At 49.9% G+C, this 25,777-nt stretch overlaps 1 protein-coding gene and 1 long non-coding RNA gene across 2 annotated transcripts in view; one reads left to right on the plus strand and one right to left on the minus strand.

The window, feature by feature from the left end:
* COL27A1 (collagen type XXVII alpha 1 chain) overlaps positions 1-24,414 on the plus strand; it is a 148,500-nt gene extending 124,086 nt beyond the window's left edge. The window contains exons 44-61 of the mRNA XM_068973506.1: positions 95-148; positions 433-486; positions 1,316-1,369; positions 1,452-1,559; positions 2,033-2,140; positions 3,249-3,356; positions 5,125-5,178; positions 5,667-5,729; positions 6,254-6,307; positions 6,446-6,481; positions 6,585-6,602; positions 6,809-6,844; positions 7,093-7,119; positions 10,306-10,371; positions 11,202-11,370; positions 12,657-12,766; positions 22,320-22,538; positions 23,746-24,414. Of these exons, the coding sequence (XP_068829607.1) occupies positions 95-148; positions 433-486; positions 1,316-1,369; positions 1,452-1,559; positions 2,033-2,140; positions 3,249-3,356; positions 5,125-5,178; positions 5,667-5,729; positions 6,254-6,307; positions 6,446-6,481; positions 6,585-6,602; positions 6,809-6,844; positions 7,093-7,119; positions 10,306-10,371; positions 11,202-11,370; positions 12,657-12,766; positions 22,320-22,538; positions 23,746-23,892 (1,485 nt within the window). The 3' untranslated portion in view covers positions 23,893-24,414. The remainder of the gene's footprint in view (positions 1-94; positions 149-432; positions 487-1,315; positions 1,370-1,451; positions 1,560-2,032; positions 2,141-3,248; positions 3,357-5,124; positions 5,179-5,666; positions 5,730-6,253; positions 6,308-6,445; positions 6,482-6,584; positions 6,603-6,808; positions 6,845-7,092; positions 7,120-10,305; positions 10,372-11,201; positions 11,371-12,656; positions 12,767-22,319; positions 22,539-23,745) is intronic.
* On the minus strand, positions 73-13,944 carry LOC138080628 (uncharacterized). The gene is made up of 3 exons (XR_011144993.1): positions 13,815-13,944; positions 421-521; positions 73-195 (listed from the first exon to the last, which is right to left on the minus strand). It is a non-coding gene; the product is annotated as an uncharacterized lncRNA (long non-coding RNA).
* Positions 24,415-25,777: the final 1,363 nt, after the last annotated feature.

The following is a 25,777-nucleotide window of genomic DNA, read 5'->3' on the forward strand; positions in this document are numbered from 1 at the left end:
CAAGGGCTTCCTTGGGGTCCTCCAGGCTAGAAGTTGCCCTGGCCCCCACTCCCTCCAAGATGAGCCCCTTCACCTGTCTCTGCTTGACTTCCAGGGACAGGAGGGTGTACAAGGCCTCCGTGGAAATCCAGGCCAGCAGGGCCAACCCGTGAGTGGTGCTTCCTGTCCCATCCCCCTCCTGCCCTGAGAGGGGGGCTGGTGGAGGAACAGTGGGGGAATTAAAGATCTGGTCTCTTTAAAGCTTAAAGAGACCCGCCCTGCGGGAGGGCCTGGGACAGCCCATTCTGGTTTCTCCTGCCCTGACCCTGGGGGCACCCCCAGAGCCTGCACCCCCAAACCCCTCCCCACCCCTCCCCCTCCAGGCGGAGACTGGCCACCCTCCCCGGGAGAGAATCCTGGGGCTGCCTTGCGTCATCTCACCTTGGTTTGCAGGGGCATCCGGGACCCCGGGGACGGCCGGGCCCCAAAGGATCGAAAGGGGAAGAGGTAAGAGGCCTGGATGCTCACGGGGAACGTAGACCCTGGGAAGGGAAAGACCGGCCTAAGCACATAGCACATGGGAGGCAGCACTGGGGTACGATGAGAAGGAGAGGGGACCATGGGGCGCTGCAGGGTGCGGTCCGGCCAGGATTCCTTCAGCCTGAGGGACAGGAGAGGACCAGTCCCTCTGGGAGGGGGACCACCTGTTCAGTCAGCTAGCAGGATTTGAACCCCAGGCGGTCAAGATCCAAAGCCGGCCTCCCTTTCCACCACAATGCACTGCAGAAAGAAAACTGGGAGAAGTGAAGTGAGAGTGTGCAGAGGAAGACAGGGAGCGTGACACTCATGGAGGAATTCGGAGGCGGTGGAGGGGGGATTTCCTGCCTTCACCCAGGCCTCCTGGATCGGCCTCCACTGAGGCTGGGCCAGGGCTGTCTCAATGCCCTCAACTTCCTCCCAGGGGTGCACACACACACGCCTTCCTTCTACTCGCACACACACTCCTCACCCTTCCGGGATACCCACATCCCTGGATCACATGGACCTGCCAGCCATGGGGCTCAGCTCCCACCAGGAAGTTGCCAATGCCTGGAGCCTCTCCCACAGGGCTCCCAATGAGGGGCCAGGGCCCAGAGCACGGACAGGGACCATACCTGGAAGGTCCCAAGGCTGGCCTTGACCCTGGGCTTCCGGGTGGGGGTGCCTGGGCCCATTGGCAGATGCAGATGCCGAGGTAGGGGGCAGGGCCGAGCCACAGAGGGATCTCCCTTCCGGAGGCCCTCGGGTTCTGTGCCTCCTCCAGGAAGCGTCCATCATGTGCCCCTTGATTTTTCAGGGACCAAAGGGAAAGCAGGGCAAGGCTGGGGCACCAGGACGGAGGGGGATCCAGGTGAGTGGCTCGCAGCTTTTCGCTCACCCACCCCACCCCCTGCCCTCCTCAAGGCCCTCACCAGCTTCTTGTTTACCCCCAGGGCCTGCAGGGGCTCCCAGGGCCTCGGGGTGTGGTGGGGAGACAGGGCCCTGAGGGTGTTGCTGGACCAGATGGGTTTCCTGGCCGCGACGGTCAAGCAGGACAGCAGGTAAGCTGGACTGGGGGTTAACAGAGGGTGTCTCCATTCGAGATGAGGTGTGCATGTGGTGGGATGTGGGGTGCCATAGGCCATGGGCCAGGAGGAGCAGGTTTGGGAACTTGGAAGGGCAGAACCAGCGTATCTGGAAGTTTCCTGCATGGCCAGTGGCTTCATTCTGTGGTACCTGGATGATGGCCTGTCTCACTGTCTCTCCTCCATGCCAGCACCCAAAGGGACAACCCCTGTCCAGGGCAGAGAGCTTCTGGTTTTTAAAAGATCCTTCATCTCCCCACCCACGAATCCTCAAGTCTTGGACCAAGTCCCACTGGTCCAGCCATTCTCACACACGGCCTCCATCCCTGAGTCTGACCTCCACCCCCACCAGGCTTCTCCCACACTGGTGGATTTTGAAGCCACCCTGCCTCCTTGGCTGCCTGTTTCCTGAAACATGAAAAATCCTTCTTTGCCCTCTTTCTTCACAGGGGGAGCAAGGAGATGACGGGGATCCTGGGCCCATGGGCCCTGCTGGGAAGAGAGGAGATCCAGGTGTGGCTGGCTTGCCTGGAGCACAGGGGCCCCCAGGATTCAAGGTCAGACACTTTTGAATACTCTTATCCGCCCTCCACCCTTTCTGCCTTGGTACTGACCACAGTGACCCTGACTGCAGTGCTGACATGGGCACCCATGTCCCAGGGACCGTGTGAAAAAGGGAGTCTGCTTCCTCAGGGGTCCCTCCCCAAGCTTGAACCTGGCTTGCTGCTGCTGCTAAGTCGCTTCAGTCGTGTCCAACTCTGTGCGACCCCATAGATGACAGCCCACCAGGCTCGCCCGTCCCTGGGATTCTCCAGGCAAGAACACTGGAGTGGGTTGCCATTTCCTTCTCCAGTGCATGGAAGTGAAAAGTGAAAGTGAAGTCACTCAGTCGTGCCCGACTCTTAGCAACCCCATGGACTGCAGCCTTCCAGGCTCCTCCGTCCATGGGATTTTCCAGGCAAGAGTACTGGAGTGGGGTGCCATTGCCTTCTCCTGGCTTAAAGGATAGTTAATAATGCTGCCCCCTACCAGGCCTTTGAGGGTGTCAACTGTTTGTTGAGTTGTCCGTGGGCGCCCTCGTGTGGGCCTTTGTGGAGCAATGACTGTTGCTAACTGCTGGGACCCTCCAAGGCATCTTTTAAGCAAGTTTCCTTGATTGGTGGGGGAGGCAGTCATGAAGCTGTCTGAGCCCAGGGTTAGACATTGAAGGGAAGATTGAGATGAATGAATGAGGAAGGGCTCTCACCCTCTCTGAGCACGAAGTTTAGCTGGAGAAAGGTTGTAACCCTCTTTAAAGACAGAGGGCAGAGGGGAGAGGTGGCCTTGGCCCGTGGAAGATTTAAATGAGGCAAGAAGGGGAGGTGACTAGGCAAGCGTGAGTGGAGGTAGGGACTGTCTGGCCTGTTGGGAAGAAACAGTGAAGAGAGGTGTGTGAGAGAGTTGTCAGGAAGTGAGCTCTTGAATGCCAGAACAAGAAAAGACTTTCATCTCAAGGAGGCTGGAGTTTGAGCAGCCTCCCCCACCCCCAGGCCTACACCTGTTGCCCCAGCAACCAGAGGTGTTAACTGACCCGGTGGAATCGCTGTTCTGTTCCTCCAGCTGCCCTCCCCATCTCCTAGAGCCGTTTTCTCCCTTTGACTGGTCATCTTGGTGTGTTTCTTTAAGGGTGAAAGTGGGTTACCTGGGCAGATGGGACCCCCTGGCAAGCGAGGGACAGAAGGCGGCATGGGGCTTCCTGGGAACCAGGGGGAGCCTGGATCCAAAGGCCAGCCGGTGAGTGAGCCCCAGGGAACACACATGTTCACACACATGCACACACATGCACACAGACCCACCAGCCACCTTCCTGCACTGCAAAAAGCACAGAGCAACACTCTCCATGGGCACGAGATACCACTCTGCCTCCCCTGAGTCATCCATGGGCACGAGATACCACTCTGCCTCCCCTGAGTCAGGGATGAGGGGATGGAAGAAAGCTGAGAAATGAGATACGAGTGGTCCCTTAAGAATGAGGAGAGGCCATCCCAACCGGAACCTTAAGTAGCCTGAAGTAACCTTGAATCTGGATTTCCCAGGTGGCGCTAGTGGTAAAGAACCCACCTGCCCGTGCAAGAGACTGTAAGAAACATGGGTTTAACCCCTGGGTCGGGAAGATCCCCTGGAGGAGGGCATGGCAACCCTCTCCAGTATTCTTGCCTAGAGAATCCTGTGGACAGAGGATCCTGGAGGGCTTCAGTCCATAGGGTCACAAAGAGTCAGACACGACTGAAGCGACTTAGCACACACACAGCCTTGTATCTATTCGAGAAATTACATCTACAGTTTGAAAACTTCCCACAAAAGTTCAGATGACTCCACTGGTAAATTCTAGTCTTTGTGTATGGAAGAAAAATACCAATTCTGCATACACTCGTCCATAAAATTGAAGGGGAGGGATACTTCCAAACACATGCCATGAGGTTAGCATTACCCTGATGTCTATGCTAGACAAAGATTACAAGAAAAGAAAACTACGGACCAATATACCTCAGAAGTATAGATACAAAAGTTCTCAATACTGTATTAGAAAAATCAGTCAAAGAACACATTACAAGAATAGTATGTCAAGATCAAGTGAGATCTGAAGCTTCCCCGGTGGTCCAGTGGCTAAGACGCCATGCTCCCAATGCAGGGGGCCTGGGTTCGATCCCTGGTCAGAGAACTAGATTCCATGTGCACACCAAGAGTTCACATGCCACAGCCACAGATCCTGCATGCTGCAACTGAAAATAAAATGGAATCCCACATGCTGCAGGTAAGAACCAACACAGTCAGATAAAGAAATGTATTTTTTAAAAAAAGAAGATCAAGTGAATCAGGGACAAAAAGACCAGGAATGCAAGGATAGTATAACATCTGAAAATAAATCAATATAATTCACCATATTAACAAGCTAAAATTTGTTGTTCAGTCACTCAGTCATGTCTAACTCTTTGCAACCCCATGGACTGCAGCACACCAGGCTTCCCTGTCCATCACCATCTCCCAGAGTTTGCTCAAACTCATGTCCATTGAGTCGGTGATGCCATCCAACCATCTCATCCTCTCTTGTCCCCTTCTCCTCCTGCCCACAATCTTCCCCAGACTAAAATAGAAGATCCAATTAATCATTTCAGTAGATGCAAGAAAAGCAATTGATAGACTCCAACTCCATTTCTGATGAAAATTCTCAACAAACTTGGTATAGAAAAAACTTCCTCAACTTGATAAAGGACAGTCGTGAAAAATCTATAGTTAATATTCTAGTGAATGATTAAATTATTTCTCCCCAAGAGCAGAAATAAGTCAGATACCTGTTCACACCACTTCTGTTCAACATTGTATTGGCATTGCTCGCCACTGCTGTCGGGCATCGTGTTTGTGAGCCATTCACACTCGTTTGATCGCCTCGAGGTGGAGTGGCTGATATCCCTTCAAGGAGGGAGGCCCGGGGGTCCTGCCAGACTGGCCAGGCACCTTGTCTTGGCCTCACTTGCCCTGTCTCATCCTGTTCTCCCCATAGGGTGATTCTGGCGAGATGGGATTCCCAGGAGTGGCTGGCCTCTTCGGACCTAAGGTTCAGTTCTCTATTCCTCTTGGGGTCCTGTCCATCCACCTGCTTGTTCACTTATTCATTCAACAAATATTGCTTGGGCATTTGCAGTGGGGGCTGGAACACGGCCAGAATCTAGCATGAACACCCTTGGCTCCTAGCCTCATGATCCAGCAGACCTTGGTTCTAAGCCCAGCTCTGCAGTTTATCTGCTCTGTGCCTGAGCAAGTTACTTGGTCTCTCCAGGCCTCAGTTTTCTTATCTATAACATGGGCACAGTAGCAGCAAAGAGTTGCTACAGTGAAGATTAGACCGACACCATTTAGCGCCGAGCCAGCACGCTGCCTGCTGCTTACTAGTTGTGGACATTTGTCCCTCTTTCTGGAGGCCCTCAGGGAAGGCATCTCTTGACTGGGAGGGCAAAGGTTGGGCAGACCCCAGGGGTGGTGGAGCTGCTGGAGCCCTCGTCCAGCGGCCGCCCGGACACAGCAGCCCTTCTCCGCCTCCCGCAGGGCCCCCCAGGAGACGTCGGTTTCAAAGGCATCCAGGGCCCTCGGGGGCCTCCTGGCTCGGTGGTGAGTCCTCCCCGGTCTGTCCCGGCACGGTCAGTCACCCAGAGCCAGCCAGCCATCAGCTGGGTGACGTCACCCTTCCTGTTCCTTCAGTCTTGAGCCTTCTCTGCCCACTGTCTCCCCACCTGTTTCTACACCTTTTCTTAACATTTATGTTTTAATTGAAGGATAATTGCTTTACAATGTTGTATTCGTTTCTGCGTACGATGTGAATCGGCCACAAGCATACATACGTCCCCGCCCTCTTGAACCTCCCTCCCACCCCCTACCCTGCTTCCACACTTTTGCTCGTGATGCTCCTGCCAGTTGGGAACCGTCTTTCCCGCTTTCATCTGCTCCCGTCCCCCACCAATGGCCAACCGCTACGCACATCGCTTGGGCTCAGCAGACGCGCGGCCTGGCCCCACCTGGGGAGGTCTCCCTTCCATCTCCTGGGGGCCTTCAGGCTGCCCCCTACCCTCCTGTCCCAGTGACTCTGTTCCCCAGGCACTGGGACAAGGACACACAAGCCTTTCTCTCCCCTTTAGGGAAAGGAAGGTATCATCGGGCCCCTAGGAATCCTGGGACCTTCGGGACGCCAGGTATGTGCAGGGGGCTAGCCAGAAAGACTGCTGGGGCAAGACTGTGTGACCTAGAGCCAGTCTGAGCCTCAGTTTCCCCATCCACGCAGTGGGGCTCCTCCTCTGAGCCCCCTCTCACTGGGCCATGGTTTCTTGCAGGGTCCAAAGGGCGACAAAGGCAGCCGCGGGGACTTGGTGAGTAGACGGGCTGGTGCCCAGTGTGGTGGGCGGGCGGCAGGGGGCGGCACAGCTCAGCCTGCTCCTCTAACTCTGTCTCCCCGCTTCTGTCCCCCTCCAGGGATTGCAAGGTCCGAGGGTGAGTGGGCTGGGGTGTGAGGGCTGGAGGGATGGTGGAGTCAGGGGGGTGGGCACTCTGGGCTTTCCTGCCCGTGACCAGTCATGTCCTGGGACCTCGGTCTGTACCCAGGTGGCCACAGCGCCTGGGTCTCAGGAGGAGGCCTGGGCTGGGTCGGGGGATGAGAGGCCTTTGAGCGGGGCCTCACTGTTCTCCTCTTCCTCCAGGGTCCTCCCGGTCCCAGAGGGCAGCCTGGCCCACCGGTAGGTAGTGTGTGCTCCCCTTGAACTGTGGGGCAGCTGGTGGGACCCCAGGGTGTGTTGGTGGACTTCATAAGACTGACTTCACAGGCCAGGCCTCCGGGATAATATAGCTCAGCCCGGGTGGTGCCAGGCAGAGACCAGGGTGGTGGGTTCTCGCATACCCTGAGACCCCCTCCCAGCTCCCGACAGCCCCCGAGACTGCAGCACGCAGTCCCCATCAGACACAGACCCAGCCTCTTCTTTTGCAGGGTCCTCCAGGGAGCCCTATCCACTTTGTAAGTTGGAGAACTTTCTCTTTGGTCTACTTGGAGTAAGGCCTGGGGTGTGGTGGGGGAGGGATGACAACAGATCCCCTCCCTGGCCCGGGGCTGCCCACGCCCCTCCTTCATCACTCCATACTGAACCCTGAACCCTGCACCGAGGGGCAGGAAACCCAGGTATTAGCCAGAATGTACCCCAGACAGTGGATCCAGGAAGACCTCCCTCCGCTGGACCTGGGGTCCTGTTGGTCCACTCTGTGCCACTCCACTGACAGATCTTTAAGCTTCTGGTACTGATTCCAACCCCTGAGTTTTGGAAAGGGAGCTGTCCCACACCAGTGAGCAATTTGGGTGACACCAGCTAGGTGTCCTAGAATTTAATTCAGTCCTGACACTACTTGGAGCAGCATCAGATTCCACGGGTTGACAGCTCAGTCCTACAAGATTGCTGCTGGCTCCCCCCCGGGACCCCACACCTCCATCCCTCACCCCCCTTCCCTGCCTCTTTTCCGATGCCAGTGGCAAATCCAGGTGTCATTTGTGCTTCTGACCAACTAGCTGTACACCAAAAGCTCCCACCAGGCCCTCCTCGGCATCTGCTAATGTGCTAGGGCAGCTCACAGAACACAGAGACACATTCTATGTGCCAGATTAGTGGCTTATTATAAAAGGCTGTAACTCACACGTGTCATTTTGGACTTCCCTGGTGGCTCAGCGGTTAAAGAATCCACCTGCAGTGCAGGAGACAGAAGAGATGCGGGTTTGTTCCCTGGGTTGGGAACTTTCCCCCTGAAGGAGGAAATGGCAGCCCACCCCAGTGTTCTACCTGGAGAATCCCATGGACAGAGGAGCCTGGTGGGCTGCCTTCCATAGAGCTGCAGAGTCGGATGCGGCTGAGCGCACGCACAGAGGGGCAGCCAGATGGAGGCTCTGCATCATCAAGCAAGGCATGGGGACGGGCCGTGAGCTTCCGTGTCCTCTCCGCATCTCCCCCTGTTTACCAGCCGGGGAGCCCTCCGAACCCAGTCCTTTTAGGATTTTAGGGGGGCTTCGTTACACAGACACAGTTGAGTCATCGTGATGGTGATTGAGTCAACCTCCAGCCCCTCCCCTCTCCTTGGAGGCTGTGGGACTGGAAACTGGAAGTCGCAACCCTCTGATCACGTGGTTGGTTCCAGAGACCACCAGCCCCCTCCCCCCGCCCCTTGGGTTACTTAGGAACTTTCCAAAAGTCATCTCATGAACACAGCAAAAGACACCTTATTTCAGAAAATTCCAAGGGTTTTCGGAGCTCTATGCCAGGAACTGGATTGAAGACCAAGTATAGATTTCTTACTATGCATCAGCACATGACAGAGTCCGTCCAGCTCAGATTCTGAGTCCAAACAGGGTCAGGCAAGGTTGCAGGTTGAGCCCCGGTGTTCCTCCCTGGCTTGAATGAAAACCCATCCCCCGCTCACAAGCCCTCTGGCAGTCTGTCCACATTTGACCATGGTCCCAGTTGACGGTTAGAAGCAGGCCCCGACCACGTCCCAGGGAATGGCCAAGGGAAAGGACTGCATGAGAAGGAGCCCCTGGCCATGAGCAGCTTGAATCCCTGCTCTCTGTCCTCGCCGTCCATCCCTCTGTCTCATCCACGAGACTAGAATGACAGCCCTGGCCTCTTCCTTTACATCCTTCTTCAGGAAGAAGGCAAGCTAGGAGGAAATTCGATCTAGGAAAAGACTTTTCCTTCTTAAAAAAAAAAGGGAAAATGAGAGGATTTTGATTTTTTGAATAATAGCTAATAGATTCAGTGCTTGTTATATGCCATATAGCATTCGTAGCACTTTTCTGGAATTCCCTTGTGGTCTGGTGGTTAGGACCCGATGCTTTCACTGTTGAGGGCTTGGGCTCAGTCCCTGAGCCCTAATCAGGGAATTAGGACCCCTCAGGCTGTGTGGGGAGGCCAAAAAAAAAAAAAGAAGTGCTTTTCATATATTTTGCTGTTTAGTCACTAAGTCTTGTGACTGTTTGCAACCCCATGGACCATAGCTTGCCAGGCTTCTCTGTCCATGGGATTTTCCAGGTGAGAATACTGGAGTGGGTCACCATTTCCTTCTCCAGGGGATCTTCCCGATCCAGGGATCAAACCCAAGTCTCCTGTGTCTTCCTGCATTGTAGGCGCATTCTTTACCCTGAAATCATTTATTCCTCTCAACAGTTCTGAGTCTTATTATCAGGATGAGAGAACCGAGTTTAAGCAACTTGCCCAGATTGTACAGTTAGTGAGTTGCAAGGCTTGGGATCTGAATTTGAGAAGGACTGCCAGAGTCCCAGGTCCAGACCCCAACCCTGGGGCTTTACTCACTGTCGGATCCTCCCCCCTCTCTATATTCATGGTGAGGTCGTGCAGCTATGCTTCTGGGAAGCCCAGTGCCAGGATTGGAGGTGCAAGTGGAAGTGAGACACTTACAGTGCGAACCAAAGGGGAGACCCCGGGGCTGTGGGAATGTAGAAAGCGGGGTCCACACCCACCCTGGGGGCATCAGGAGAGAGTCCATCGCAGGGTGGTGTCTATAGGATGCGTGCAGGGCAGGGTTTCTCACCCACAGCGCTGTGGACATTTGGAACCAGACGATTCTTTGCTGTGAGTGATTGTCCTGTGCATCAGAGGATGTTTAGCCACAGCCTGGCTTCCACCCACTGCATCTCAGTAGCACTGCCTGCTCCAGTTGGACAGCCCCTGAAGTCTCGCGATATTGCCAGATGCCCTCTAGAGGGCAGCATCACCCCTGGCTGAGAACCACTGGAATAGTAGATGGAATGATGGAGGAAAGGACCAGGCAAATGGGAGCAGCGCGTGCAAAGGCGCGGTGGCTAAACAGAGCATGGCATTTAGGAACTGAGAAGTGCAATAGTATGTCTGGTGCACGGAGCACCCGTAGGGGACAGAAGAGAGGCAGGGCTGGAGAACACAGCACGCAGGCCACTCCCAGGAGTTTGGACTCAACCTTGGGGGGCAACCGAGCGCTATGGAAGTGCCTGGAGGAAATCAGTGGAAGCATCTGTTTGCAAGGAGAGGAAGAACAGAGTTCCCCAGAAGGCGTGCAATTGACCAGGATCCCACTGGGGAAGGTGGGGTGGGAGGGCCCTTGCTCAGACCCTGGGGCTCCTGCTTGGTGGGTGCCAGGAGGCACACCCTGTCTTCTCTCTGCACAGCAACAAGATGACCTTGGGGCAGCTTTCCAGACGTGGATGGACACAAGTGGGGCACTGAGAGCAGAGGTACCACCCAGGGCCCTGCCTACGTGGGGTCCCTTCCATGGGGGGGTGCAGAAATGATGACCCACATGTGGTCAGTGGCCTCCACATGACCCACACTGGGCAATTCAAAGCCAGCAAGTGACCCAGAGCAGGGCCGAGCCCTTGTGCTCTCCTCCTGAGTCAGGTAGAGGTGTCAGAAGCAGCTTCTTGGTTCAGTCCCAGAATCCACCAGAGACAGGAAACTTGTCCACGGGCTCTGCTAAGACCCTGGCCAGTGGTCACCTCAGCACCAGGATACCAGACTGAACAGGGCCCTGAGTGTCCTCTGGTCAAGCCCTGTCAAGAGTGTCCTTTGCTGAGTTGCTTTCCCCCCACGATAGGGAACTCACTACCTCCCAGCTCAGATCGTCAGACTTTTCCATTTGTGCCCTAAGCGCTCTCTCCAGGCTCACAAGCCAGGGGAAGGGCAGGTGGAAAAGCTTGTTATTTTCCTTCCATTCTGGGGAGTGGGGGACGGGGTAGTCAGTGGAAAGTAAGTCCTTCACCAACTCCTTCCTGAGGGATTTGGGACCCCTTCCTTGACTCCTTGCTCACAGGACCCTCCTGTTCTGCAGCAGAAGCCAGGCTGACTGTCCACATCTCTCAAGCCCCAGGCCCTCTGGGTAGATCTGCCCCTGGCCACCGCTGGCCCCCAGTTTCTTTATTTGTTAAGTGGAGGGAGACCCAAGCATAGCCCCTGCAGGGAGCTCAGATGTCTCTTCAGTGGCAAGAACTTGGGGCATTGGAGGCTCAGAGCTCCAGCTGGACAAGGATCTCAAGGGCCCGACGGCCACCCTCTTTTCTCACAACAGGGTTACAGCCATCCGGACCGGCTGGTGCTGGACCAGGGAGGGGAGATCTTTAAAACCTTACACTACCTCAGCAACCTCATCCAGAGCATTAAGACGCCCCTGGGCACCAAAGAGAACCCCGCCCGGGTCTGCCGGGACCTCATGGACTGTGAGCAGAAGATGGTGGATGGTATGAGGGCCGGTGGGGTCTGTCTCAAGAGAGGGCTTCCCGGCCCCAGGTGTGGGGCAGGGCGGGGCAGGGATGAGCTGAAAGAGATGGTTAATTCCAGGAGAAGCTGAAAGAGATGGTTAATAGCTCTGTTGCTGCTGCTGCTAAGTCGCTTCAGTCGTGTCCGACTGTGCGACCCCATAGATGGCAGCCTACCAGGCTCCCCTGTCCCTGGGATTCTCCAGGCAAGAACACTGGAGTGGGTTGCTATTTCCTTCTCCAATGCTGGAAAGTGAAAAGTGAAAGTGAAGTTGCTCAGTCGTGTCCGACTCTTAGCGACTCCATGGACTGCAGCCTAACAGCTCTAAGACAGAGCAATTAGACATTAAGTTCTCCGCTCAACTGGGCCGAGTGTCTGTCCTTGGGGAGGCAGTCATTTATTCACTCAACAGTCACAGAGCCCCACAGTGTGCCAGGCATTGAGCCTCCTGGGGCATGGGATATGGTGGGAAACACAGAGGACGGGTCCCACCCTTCGAGAGTTGAACCCACAAGCCAGATCCACAAGCTGGGGATGACCATTTCACTGCATGGGCCAAGAGCTTTGGCAGAAAAAGGCCCCAGGGCCAGGAGGGCCCCCACCATAGCTCCCCCGGAGAGCCAGGATTCCCAGTTTCTGTCCTCCGCACCTCATCCAGTTCTCCTCTCTGTGAGCTGTGTGGTGCCTCGGAAGGACCACAGTTTTAGAAGCAAGACAGACCTGAGTTCAAATGTTCGTCTTGCCTCTGACCTGCTCTGTGAGCTGGGTGAGCCACCCTTCTCTCTGCTGCATGAGAAGGCTGTCCTACTCTATCAGCTGTGGGGCCTTTGGCTCCTTGGAAACCCAAAAGGAGAAGCCAGGTGCCAGCAGAGCTGCCTGGTTGATGGGATAGAAGTCCTGACTCCCACCAAGTTCTGGGAGGATCGGAGCCTTGGCAGCAAAACCTTTCAATTAAACAATCCCTAAATCCCTCGGGCAAGTGGCTCAGCCTCTCTCAACCTGTTGTCCTTTCTGGAAAATGATACTTATCAGTGGCAACAGGGGGATACTTCCCATGTGGCCCCTCTGGAGACTGCCAGCTCTGAGCTCTGCCCAGAGAGTTTCCTTTCATCACTACAGCTCACAGAATCCCTTTTCTGCTCCACCTCCTTGACTTCATGTCCAGCTGGGACTTAGCGGGTGACCAGGTGTCAGATTCACCTATAGAACCAAGCCTGGGGTTCCTCCCCACACACATACACCGTCCCCCATCCCATGTTACCTATAGGTACCTACTGGGTGGATCCGAACCTTGGCTGCTCGTCCGACACCATTGAAGTCTCCTGCAACTTCACACATGGTGGACAGACATGTCTCAAGCCCATCACGGCCTCCAAGGTACCCATCTGCTCCCCAGCGCTCACTGGCTTGCCCTCTCTACACCCCTTGCCCCCTGCCCTGGAGCACAGTCTATCCAGGCTTGTGACTGAGCCTTAACTATCTTGCTACATGACCTCAGGAAAGTCATCTCCTCTTTCTGAACCCCAGTTCCTCATCTCTGCCTTTGGTTTCCAAATCCTTTTGTGTTGGGTGATGCTGATGGTTCAAATAGAACTTTCTGCCTAATGTCTAAGACACTGCAGTTAGCCAAGCTGGCTTGGCTTGGACAGCTATGACCATAAGCACAAAACAAGTCAGTGAGATGGTCCCCTGGGGCACGTGTTCCCAGGGTTGTATATGCAAATATGTAGCTCATGTTTGGTGCCCACGTACCTGCGATGGTCTCTGGGCTGAGAAATTTAGGTGGCCCAGGGCAAGTCCAACAAACCACAGTGTGCAGCAGCGGATGGGACATAACCACGCCCCTGGCTAGGAAGCCCCTCGCTGGATGGTGGATCTGTAGTTACAGCAAGTCCTCCATATGAGACAATTCATGCTGCAGAGAAAAGGGCTCCTCTGGCTGCAGGAAAGGTGGGACTCCGGAGTCCCCCAGGGGAAGCTCCGGAAAGTACCTTGTCCTGACCATGGCAGACCCAGAGTCTGAACATCCGTAGCCCAGCCAGCTGGGTAACAAGTCTTGGCTGGGTCCCCACCATGGGCTAGGCACTGAGCCAGGTGCTGGGTTCAACAGGAAATGTGGCAGCCTCCACAAGCAGAGCTCACAGTCCAACAGGCCCTTTTCCCTCTGACACGGAGGGTCAGCAGCTTTGTGGCAAACCCACCTAGCAGACGGGTAAGGCTGGCACTGGGTTGGCAATGCAAGTGCCCATCTGAGTCGCTATCCCCATCAGGAACAGTGAACCACTGTCCTAGGCTGGTCTCAGCCTAATGATAACCAGTGTTGTGGCTGGACCAGCCTCTCTGATTTTCATTAAGGTTGCCAAATGCCCTCCAGCAATAACCACCCGGAAACAGGAAAAAAAAATGTAGAAAGGTTATTACTTACAGGACCTGGAGATTACAGCATACCTGGGGCCACACAGTGAGGTCTCTGGTGGAGAGAGAAAGGGACAGTGCATCTCCTTGTATTGGAGGAGGAGGAGGCTAGGATTTCACAGGTTCACTCTGTGCTGGTGATTTAAAACCTAAGGGTGGGAATTTAAAGCAGGAGAAGAGAAAAAATAAGTGGTCCAAATAGTTGTTGAAATCAACCAGAGCTCTAACGCAAAGGAGCTGCAGTGTTGGGAGGTGGCCCAGCCCTTCCAGGGTTAGTCTGTGGGGCTGGCAAGGTGTTTATTGGAGATAACCTTTGAAGTGTATGCCTCAGCGATCAGAGCTTAGCTCAGGCACTTGCATCACAGAAAAGGAGACAACACAACTGTCAGGGCTTACACTACCATCTGCCCTGCGAGGCCCTGTGACGTGAGGCATCAGAGTCAGTGGTAAGGACATTAACCTCCTGGGTAGCTGATATGTTAACAGTCAGGGGTAAGGCGCCTTGAAACCCAGAAAATACACATCTGAACAGGATCACAGTAGAAAATCCTGTAATTATTATAGAGGCAATAGTCTGAAATTCAGTCAGGAGCCATTGTCCCAAACTTGAAGGATCCCATAATGAAACTAAGTCAGTGATCTGAGGGGCCCCAGAATCTGTTCCAAGATTTGTGTAATATTGTGAACCATATATACATCTTGGGCATTGTGTGTAAGTAGGTCAGTCTGAATCCATCCTGAGTAGGGAGATTGTTTCGTATCTCATCTAACCAGTCTCTTGGTCCTGAGAATAGGTCAGTTCAGTAAAAGAGTAGTATTTCATTTCAGGAGGCAGTGATACCCAAATAAGGTACAATACAGGTAATCGGGTATTTAATAAGAGTCATCTGTATGGAAACAAAAAAAAGTCAAGAACTCCCTGGCAGTCCAGTGGTTAGGACCTGGCGTTTTCAGTGCCATGATCCTGGGTTCAATCCCTGGTTGAGACACTAAGATCCCACAAGAGGCATGATGTGGCCAAAAAAAAAAAAAAAAAGAAAAGACAATGATTGGAGAAGATTATAATCCCAGTTTTTGAGTTCTAAAGGTGCTAGTCAAGAAGATTTCTAGATGTTGGGCTCCAAACATCTTCAGATGGAGTGAGGGCAGACAGAGGCAGTCTGATAGGTTTCCGTGGGTTGCAGTTTGAATGTGCCTGGTGATCTTTCTGAGTGGCCCACATGGCAACGGGCATGAAGATTGTCCATACAAGAACAGTTGTGATGAGCTCTCTGCAGTTTATATCATGTTAGCCCAGTGCATGGCTTTGGGAAGAGTGCAATCTTCATTTTCAACAGAAAATGAAATCAGAACGGTGGGAGAAAAACTGGAAACAGTAGTTTGGAGAGTTGTAGCTAGATATTGGAGGAGCCAAGAAGAATTCAGCATCCTGTCCAATTTACAGGTAGAAAACAAGGTCTCAGATAATTAACAGAACTAGAATCCAATGTCCACAACCGTGTGTCATAGTTTCTATTGAAACAATTTTTCTCTGTACAGTCATCCCCATTTCTATTAAAGAGAGCCATAGAAAGACTAATTTGTTTGCAAATTAAGTCTAGTTTCAACAAATGTGGTTATTTACACAAGTGCAGCTAGGAAAGTGATTGACAACATGAGCTCTTTGCTGCTTTGCTGAAACCTTTCATAAGGAGTCTCAGATTGAATTTTAGAAGCTTCTTCAGGGCAAGAAACCAAGATCTAACCATCAGACTTTGCCTAGAACACCTGTAAATTTGGGTAAATTTCTCTCTTCTCAAAAAGTGCCCAAAATATCTTCTGATTCCTGTACCTGCCAGGAAGTAGCCTTCCTTGCTGCTGCTGCGGCTGCTAAGTCACTTTAGTCGTGTCCGACTCTGTGCAACCCCATAGACCTCAGCCTACCAGGCTCCCCTGTCCCTGGGATTCTCCAGGCAAGAACACTGGAGTGGGTTGCCATTTCCTTCTCCAATGCATGAAAGTGGAAAGTGAAAGTGAAGTCACTCAGTCGTGTCCGACTCTTCATGACCCCATGGACTGCAGCCTACCAGGCTCCTCTGCCCATGGGATTTTCCCGGCAAGAGTACTGGAGTGGGGTGCCATTGCCTTCTCCGAGCCTCCTTACTCACCTGATAAGACTGCTGGGAACCCTGTAGTCAAGGTAACAGACCAATTTTTCCAAGGATCTTTATTGGCTCCATGAAGTCAACCTTACTTCCTTAAGTGATCTGGTCATATCAGAGTCTATATATATATATATATCTCAAATATGACAATCCAGTCAAAGCCTTGTTAATAACCAGTATTTCCAATCATGTTCTGTTACAAGAACAGAGTCTTACTGAGCTTATGCAAATAACTATACTGCCATGAGAATAAGAATACTCATAGAGCGAATTCTAGAAGGATCAGGTAGGGAGAAACAGCAATTATTTCATCTTTGTTCACAAAGGTGTACTTCCTCAAATTGCTGTAAGTCACTGTTAGCTTTAGAGAACAATTTTCCTTAAACGTGGAAACAAAGATTAATAACTGCCAAACGAAAGTCATAAAAAATTATAATCACCCTCATCAGTTCATTCAGTCCTATGCAGTTGATCACTGATCTTGATCTTTTGTTAGCAGTTTCATAATCCAGGTTTTCCTTAGAGTTCTGTAAATCCTTGCCCATTCAGTGGTATGATTTAAAAGGTATCAAAAATCTGTACTTATCAGACTCCTGTCCATGAATCTGAAGATGGAGCACTTTTGCAAAGACATCAGAGTAAAGCAATAAGTATAAATAACAAAAGAAATGACATTTTTTATGCCCACGGTTAAAGATCTGATAAGAGTTCACTATGATGAAGTTGACAAAGAAAATTTTGTTATTTCTGTGACACACAACATTTTAAGATAACTGGAGTTATGATGGATAACATTACATATCAGAATCTCAGGAATTTCATATGATTTCTTGAATATTGTATTAACAAAATATATCCATTTGAGGATATCCATAAAGAAGATGTAGCATTATTTCCTACTTGACAATATTTCCCATGTGACTTAACATATCAAATAAGCCTACTTAATTTAGTGTCTTTCTTTTTATTAGGAAAGAGAAGGATATTTTGAGATGTTCCAAGGATCCTCTGGAAAACCCCAAAGTTACTTCCAGATCAAAAAGACTTCATTTAGAATTTGACTTGGAGAAGTTTGTCAAAAATATCAAAGATTTTCAACACTTGATTATAAAGAACCACAGATCAGTATTTTTAAAAATGCTTAATTATCTACTTAGCTGAAGTGACAAAGGATTTTAAAAGCAAATAGAGAAGGTTCCATCAGTTCGGTTCAGTTCAGTTGCTCAGTCGTGTCCGACTCTTTGCGACCCCATGAATCGCAGCACACCAGGCCTCCCTGTCCATCACCAACTCCTGGAGTTCACTCAGACTCACGTCCATCGAGTCAGTGATGCCATCCAGCCATCTCATCCTCTGTCGTCCCCTTCTCCTCCTGCCCCCAATCCCTCCCAGCATCAGAGTCTTTTCCAATGAGTCAGCTCTTCGCATGAGGTGGCAAAGTACTGGAGTTTCAGCTTTAGCATCATTCCTTCCAAAGAAATCCCAGGGCTGATCTTCAGAATGGACTGGTTGGATCTCCTTGCAGTCCAAGGGACTCTCAAGAGTCTTCTCCAACAACACAGTTCAAAAGCATCAATTCTTCGGTGCTCAGCCTTCTTCACAGTCCAACTCTCTCTCCCATGACTACTAGAAAAACCATAGCCTTGACTAGACGGACCTTAGTCGGCAAAGTAATGTCTCTGCTTTTGAATATTCTATCTAGGTTGGTCATAACTTTTCTTCCAAGGAGTAAGCGTCTTTTAATTTCATGGCTGCAGTCACCATAGTTGTGAGCAAAAGCTAGCTGTTTTGTTATTGAGAAGACTGTTTTCTAGGTAATTAAAGATCCAGTTAAGACAACATGAAGCTCAGGAGATTATTCTGATAAAACACAAAATCTTTGCTATCTAGCCAGATTACTTAAAAAGTAAAGAATAACTTTTCATACTTTTAACAGGAGCAGATCAATACTCCAAGAAAATGTATGCTTTTAGCAAATGAAAGAAAATTACATAAGAACATTATTGATGTTAGTTTATTTTTTTAAAAGCCTCTTATAATAATAATCCAATTTTAGCCAACTTGACCACACAAAATAATTCTTTTTCTCTCTTCTAACAATATGATTAAACTATCTATAAAATCTTCATTAGACAGTAGACAAAGTCAGCCATCATCCCAAGCTAATTTTTTTGTAATAAAAATAACATGGATTTATTTGGCTAGTAAACACTGGAAAAGTTGTCTCCCTGCAGTATATTTAATGCTGTTAACTCTGAAGACATAGCTATTTTAATTAAAACAAATTTAGGCTAGCTTTTATTTTCCAAAGGTTATCCCAGATCACGTGAACTTGAAAAACATTTGGATTAGTTTCTGTATTTCTGAATGTTTGGAGTAACTAATTCATAAGTGCTTATTTTTAAGCCACTTAAACAGAGCTCTTTTACACATTAACTTTGGCTATACCAAATTCAGAGACAGAAAAAAAATCACATATTCATCCAGAGATTACAAAAACACCCTTCCTTTCCAAAACTTTAGCCATGAATCAGGTACAATATAAAACTCACTTTTTTATAAATAACATTTGGCTCCAAATTGTGTCTGGCAGACAGAACAAGTTAAAGTTACGTGCTTCAGCACCTAATGCTCTCTGCCAATATTTGTGGAGATGACTTAAGATCTGTATTTGTTCCTGACAAGTAATCTTAAGGAGGCTGAGCACTAGATTTTGAGAAAGAGAGCTTTTATAGCAGTTTGTATTTTGAAAGATCTCTTTCTCTGTTGTTTTATTTTTTTTTCTTCATCCTCAGGCAATTGTAGGCAGAGTTTTAGTTACCTCCTGGGGTGTTTCCATTTCAAAGATTTAATCTTCAAGGGACAGAGAAAAAATGTAAATTTTCTTCTAGGAGTTTTGGTCCCTTTTGTATGGTTTTGGCAGTTCCAGTAAAATGTTGTAGGACTGCCCTGTAATTAGGGTAGTGCATTATTAAAATAATTCCCTGGGTCAAATGGGGCCTCTTTGGAGTTGAAAATGAAGAGGGGGTCATCTGGATAACCACAGCTGTGGAAATGGTAAACCCACTAGATCAGGCCAATTTTGTGCAGCAGGAGATGGGCCTCATCTTAATGTTTTCCATTCACTGTGAGCCTTAGCAGCGATCACTGTGATGGAAGGATGCAGCCACGCCAAGAATAAACATCCAGGAGAGGAGGCGCCCTGGGGAAGTATCAGTGGTCTAGGGTCCTTTGTCTTCCCAGCTCCCTCTTTCTTATCCACGATGGCTAGATAACCCTTTTCAGCTTTTCCCTTAAGGGATGCATTACAGGATGTGTTTGTTAGTTCTGCCTTGTTCAAGGGAAAGCCCAGGGAGCTGAAGATCTTGGAGGAAATGAGAGTATAGCCCACATGGATCTTTAAGAAAAAGTATGGATTTTAGGGTCTTTAGAGATATTGGCCAGTTGATACATTTTGGCAGCCTTGAATAACAACAATTGAGGGCCTATAACAAACAAATCAACCCTCTCAAATAGCCAATTAGCTCCTTTCTTTCCTTCCTGCTGCATAAAATATTTAAGAAAAATTTGAATTTCATTTAAGGTATAGTTTTTCATCTCAGTTTCTACTTCTTGATTTTCTCCTATTATCTTAATCCAAAGTGGGTTACAGGAAAAGTTTGGATGGCACCACTGTGAACCGTCTTCACAGCTGGCCACTTTCCTTCCCAGGGTGTTGCAAGAGACCTCTTAGGGACTGAGGTCTCCATCCACTCACATGATGTGTGCAGGGTCTTTGGGAAGAGCCCTCAGGCCCCTGGAGTATGATATCAGAGACTTGGCATGTTGGTGTGCCCCTCAGGATGCTTCCATGGGGTTTTGCATTTATCAAGAACCCCCCTCAGGGTTCTTAGGAGATGCTGACATCAGATGTTTAAGACATTTATATTTGCCCATTAATTCTTTTAGTAATATCACACCAGGGATAGGAGCCACAATACCCCACTGGGTCAGGGATGAAGAATGACAGCGATGAGTGAAGCTTGGACCGTGGAGACCGCAGATCTCTGTTATGTCTTCCGTCTGGTGGTCCACTGGCTTCCAGTTGCAAGGCTATTTCACTTTTCTGGCACAACCACCAACTCCCTGGTCGTAGGTGGAGGTCTCCTATCCTCCCCATGTACAGGAATATTTCTCTTATGCCTTTATCCCGGAACCTCTCCTTGGGCAGTGACATAGCCTTGTGATCCAATTCACTGTCCTTAACTCTGCCCTCGAGGCATGGAGGACCTTTTGTTGTTGTTTAGTTGCTAACTTGTGTCCGACTCTTTTTCAACCCCGTGGACTGTAGCCTGCCAGGTTCCTCTGTCCATGGGGTTTCCCAGGCAAGAATACAGGGGTGGGTTGCCATTTCCTTCTCCAGGCGATCTTTCCAAGCCAGGGATCTAACCCACCCAGAGGACCTTTATACACATTGATTGTCAATTAAAGCCTTAATGGACCATAAAGAAAGCTGAGTGTCGAAGAATTGATGCTTTTGTCTTGTGGTGCTGGAGAAGACTCTTGAGAGTGCCTTGGACTGCGAGGAGATCAAACCAGTCAATCCTAAAGGAAATCAACCCTGAATATTTATTGGAAGGACTGATGCTGAAGCTGAAGCTCTAGTACTTTGACTATTTGATGCGAAGAGCTGACTCGTTAGAAAAGACCCTGATTCTGGAAAAGATTGAAGGCAGGAGTAGAAGGGGATGACAGAGGATGAAATGGTTGGATGGCATCCCTGACTCAGTGGACATGCGTTTGAGCAGGCTTCAGGAGATGGTGAAGAACAGGGAAGCCTAGCGTGCTTCAGTCCATGGGGTCGCAGAGTCAGACACCACTGAGCAACAAGGCCTTTATAATCAGTGGTCTCAGTGGCTAGTAAGAGCCTATGGCCTTGATCACACTGCTCTGGGAAGACTGTTGGATTATCAAGGCAGGCGTGACCTTTGGGGTTGGATCTTCCCCAGTGGCTCGGCAGTAAAGAGTCCGCCTGCAATCGGAAGATGCAGCAGGAGCTGCGGGTTCGAGTCCTGGGTCGGAAAGAGCCACTGAAGAAGGAAATGGCAATCCATTCCAGTATTCTTCCCTGGAAAATCCCATGGCCAGAGGAGCCTGGTGGGCTATATATAGTCCATGGGGCTGCAGAAGAGTCGGACACGGATTGGTGACTAAACAACAATCACAGCAACGTGCGAAAGCACACCGCAGTGAGACAGAGTCCTTTCCCAGATGCTAACACCCACCTGAATTAGGTGGTTAGTAAGCAAGCTGCAGGTCAAGGGCCTCCTCGCCATGGACAGCAAGGGAGACTGTGGAGTCCTGCCTACTATGCCAATTGTTATGTACCTCTCAATCTATCAATAACCATGTCATGGTCGGACCAGCCTTCGTGGTTCTTATTATGATTTCAAGATGACCTTCAGCAATAACTATCAGGAAACTTTGAAAAAAGTAAAGGTTTATTACTTACAAGACCTGGAATTTACACAGCCCACCTAGAGCCACACTGGGGTCATGGGTAGAGAGAGAGAGATGGTGCATGGGCCTGGGGTTCTGCTTTTATTGGGGTGGGGGTGCACTAAGGTTTCGTAAGCTCAGTCTTCATTGGTGAATTTAAAATATAAGGGCTAGAATTTAAAGCATGGAGAGAGAAGAAAGAAGTAGCCCAAGTGGTCGGTTATTGAAATCAATCCAGAGCTCAAAAACAAAGGGGCCTCAGTACTGGAGGTGGCCTGGCTCTTTATCTAGTCCCGTGGCTGGCAGGGTATTTATAGGAAGTAGTCTGCCTTTGAAGTGGATGCCTCTTTGAAGTGGATGTCTTAGCAATCAAAGCTTAAGTCAGACACTCGCATCACAAAAAAGAGAAAACCCAACTGTCAGGACTTACAGTCCATTTAAGCCCCAAATCCTGCCCTTTCATTCGCTGTCAGGCCTGTCTTTTCCAGCAGCACCCACCCCACCCTACTTGGAGCTTGGGACTTAGAAATGTGGTGAAGCCACTTCTCATTTCCTTTGCCCTCTAAGAGCCTCTCGATCCTGGGCAAGATCCTCTCCCTCTCTGAGCCTCTGTATCCCAGCTCAGCCCCAGAGACAGTACATCAGGACCCTCGCGGCTCTGGCTGGAGTCAGGCAGACCTGGTTCTTTCCCTTCCTTACTCCTTGGCTGTGGGACTCACTCACACCCACCTCAGTATTTCTGTCTTTCGAGTGAGCAACACCTCTGGGACCGTGGCTGGGAATTGCTTCCCAGGAAAGGGCTTGTGCCTGGACCTTCCAGAGGAAAGTGAGGAATTCGGAGAACGGTGGACAGCCAAGTCCAACCCTGCCTGACCGCTGTGTCTCCTCCACAGGTGGAGTTTGCCATCAGCCGGGTCCAGATGAATTTTCTGCACCTGCTAAGCTCTGAGGTGACACAGCAGATCACCATCCACTGCCTTAACATGACCGTGTGGCAGGAGGGCACCGGGCAGACCCCAGCTAAGCAGGCTGTGCGCTTCCGGGCCTGGAACGGGCAGATCTTTGAGGCCGGGGGTCAGTTCAGTCCAGAAGTGTCCATAGATGGCTGCAAGGTAACTCTTGGGGCCCTTCATAGGCCCCTCATGCACAGATAAATGTAAAAACACGTTCTTATATATAACAATTTTATACTATACTATATTAGTATAACATATACTATACTATAATTTATACTATACTATATATTAGTATAATTTTATACTATACTATAATATATATATATGCATATATTTTTTATCTTTGTGTAATAATTTTTTATAGCAGTTTTATAAAATTGCTTTCATCCTCTTTCCTCCCTGGGAAACTTTCAAGGGAAGGTCTGGGCTGGTAGATTGGTACTTATTTGCAAGTCTACTTATAGAAGGATATATTTCTACTCTTCTCTCTGCCCCCTGCCCTCTGGTTAATTTCTTTCTCTTAACCTGCTTGTTTTCCAAGGCTTAAAACAGGCTGGGTTGTAATTGAAGAGGGAGACAGAAAGTCATCCAAAAAACCAGTCTCACAATATTAAACAAAACCAGTAATGTGCAGTGTTACTGAGGATGCGGGGAAACCCAACACTCTCACACAAAGCTATTTGGAAAAGTTAAAAATAAATTGGTAGAGGTTTTCAGGGCAGCAGCTACATATATATCTCCAATATATATTCAGAGCCTTACAAATGTACCTATCCGTTGATCCAGCAAATTGATACTTCTGGAATTTGTTCTAAGGTCACAATATGCACAAGTTTAGCTACAATGATATTCATGACAGTTTTATGTATAGGAATCAAAATAGTGGAAGCAATCTAAATGGACACAAACAGGTCATTGTGACAGTGAAATGCCATGTGGACATTAAAAATTGTGAAGAAAGATGATGAAAGGGAGAACGTTCCTGGTGGTCCAGTGGTTAAGAATCCACCTGCCAATGCAGGGGACACAGGTTCAATTCCTGGTCCGGGAAGGTCCCTCATGTCTCAGAGCAACTGAGCCCGTGTACCGCAAGTACTGAGGCCTGGGCACCCTAGAACCTATGCTCTGCAACAGGAGAAGCCGTGGCAATGAGAAGCCTGTGCAGTGTAACTAGAGAGTAGCCCCTGCTCATTGCAACTAGAGAAAGCCCTCGCACAGAAAAAAAAACAAAAACCAAAACCCAGTGCAGCCAAAAAAATAAATAAATATTTTTAAAAGAAGAAGAAAGATGATGGGGAAAGGCATGTGATACATAATGAGGACCATGGTGGATGTGTGTGTACCCCTTTCCCTCCACCCTCAGATCCAGGATGGCCGCTGGCATCAGACACTCTTCACCTTCCGGACCCAGGACCCCCAGCAGCTGCCCATTGTTGGCGTGGACAACCTCCCTCCTGCCTCATCAGGGAAGCAGTACCGCCTCGAAGTTGGACCTGCGTGCTTCCTCTGACCTCTGACCTCCTGGCTCCTCTAGGCCTCGAGGAGGAGGGAAGAGGAGAAAGAGGCAAAGGGAGGGTACCTAGGGGTAGGTGGGCCCAGGAAAGGCAGCTCACCTGCTGAAGGATCCTTGAGCAGACCCCAGCTGTTGTCTGCCCAGTGGAAGAGGCTGAAGGGTAGCAGGACACACGAGGTGTCCTTGGGAACAGCTGATCCCAACTCAGCCCCAAGCACCAACCAAAGAGCCAGCCAGAGCAAGCTGGGCCTGCAACCCGCCTGAGCCCCACGGCCTGTCTCCCAGCTCTGCGGCCACCCCTTTCCCTGCCCAGCTTCCTGCCCAAAGAGCCCCACCTTCCAGCCAGCTTGAGAGAAGGGGGCATCTTGTCAACTGGTCCCTGCCAGGGAGCTTTGATGTGCAATATTAGAGAGGAGACATGAAAAAAGGAGAAAAGGAAAGAAAGAAGTATATATATATTATTTAAACAAACACAAAGAAGGTGCGTTACTATTTTTTTTTTTTTTTCATCTGAGAAAGAGGTGAGAAGGGGAGAGAGCAGCCAGGGGGTGGGAAGCGATGGATGCAGCGAGGGAGAGGTGAGGTCCTCGGGGCTGGCCAGGGGGTGGGAAGCGATGGATGCAGCGAGGGAGAGGTGAGGTCCTCGGGGCTGGGGGTGTCCATGTCCGCTACCTCCCACTGTGAAATCGCTGGTGCTCACAATTGTCTTGTAGTGTATGTGATTTTTTTTAAGGAAAAAACAAAACAACTCTATTTAAGATTCTGAAGGTGCTACCATTTTGCCACAGACTTTGAAGAAACATTGAGATGTGGGGTATCATCCACGTTTTTCTCTCTCCTCCAAATGACAAAGTTCGGGGAATTTCTTAAATTTTCCTAGTGTCACCCTTGTGCTCATCAGGTAATCTGTTAAGGAGGTGGGGAAAGAAGGTAAAAGTAAAAAAAAAAAAAAAAAAAGGCAAAGCAAAAAAAACAAAAAACAACCAGAAACAGAAGTAGGAAAGATTTACCTTTTAACTTATGGACTTTAAAATGCTTGTCCTCTGAAGGCAGGGGGAGGCCTGAGCATGAAGGATCTTATTTTGGCCTTTCTTGGTCTTGGAGGGAAGTTAGCTTATCTTGGATGGCGTGATCTAGACTTGGGAGTCCTGACCTTGAGTTTGACCTTGCCGAAACCAGTGAGGAGAATGGCGCTGGGTCAGGACTGGCCTTGGAGGTGGAATGTAAATACGGGCCTGTCTCATGAAGGCACAGACCATCTCCTAAGGTCTTCCATTCTGGAGTTTATCCTTCCAAGATAACAGTCATCACTCTTGCTTTTTCACTGTCATTCAATTCTGTAGAAACCCAGTGTTGCTAACTCCCAAGTGTAAACGTGGGCGCAGGAGAAAGGCTTGTTGTGGGAATCTCAGAGTTCAGCATGGCAGGGCTCACCAGGGTAATCTGAATTGTCCTGTATCAGTGAACCAGTCAGCATCCAGGTTGGATTTTTGAGGTCATTTTAACTATGGAATTATTTTTATAGAAGGGGAAATTTCATGTGAAAGTCTGTTTGTGTGTTTCTCTCTTTTTTTCTTTCTAAAGTTGTGTCTCTTTGGGAATTGGATTTGATTTTCCTTATTTAATACCTCACTCTGGCCCACCCTCCCCTACCCCCACTTCCTATCTCCCTGCCCTGCCCACCGCCCCCTTGCTCCCGGAAGTGCGTTTTTTGTAGCAGCTCGGGCCTCATCTCAGCGCTCGGTCTCCAGGCCGCCAGTCTTCACCTGGCCTTTGTCCCGGCGTCTGTCTTGTCCTTGGGTTTCTCTGCTGTCCTCGTTCACGTCTCTGTCCACATGTCAATGTGTTAAAACCCAAGTGGGTTCTGTTTCTCCCTTCTGGA

The sequence above is a fragment of the Capricornis sumatraensis genome, chromosome 6 (genome assembly GCF_032405125.1).
Source record: "Capricornis sumatraensis isolate serow.1 chromosome 6, serow.2, whole genome shotgun sequence".
NCBI classification, from domain to species: domain Eukaryota; kingdom Metazoa; phylum Chordata; class Mammalia; order Artiodactyla; family Bovidae; genus Capricornis; species Capricornis sumatraensis.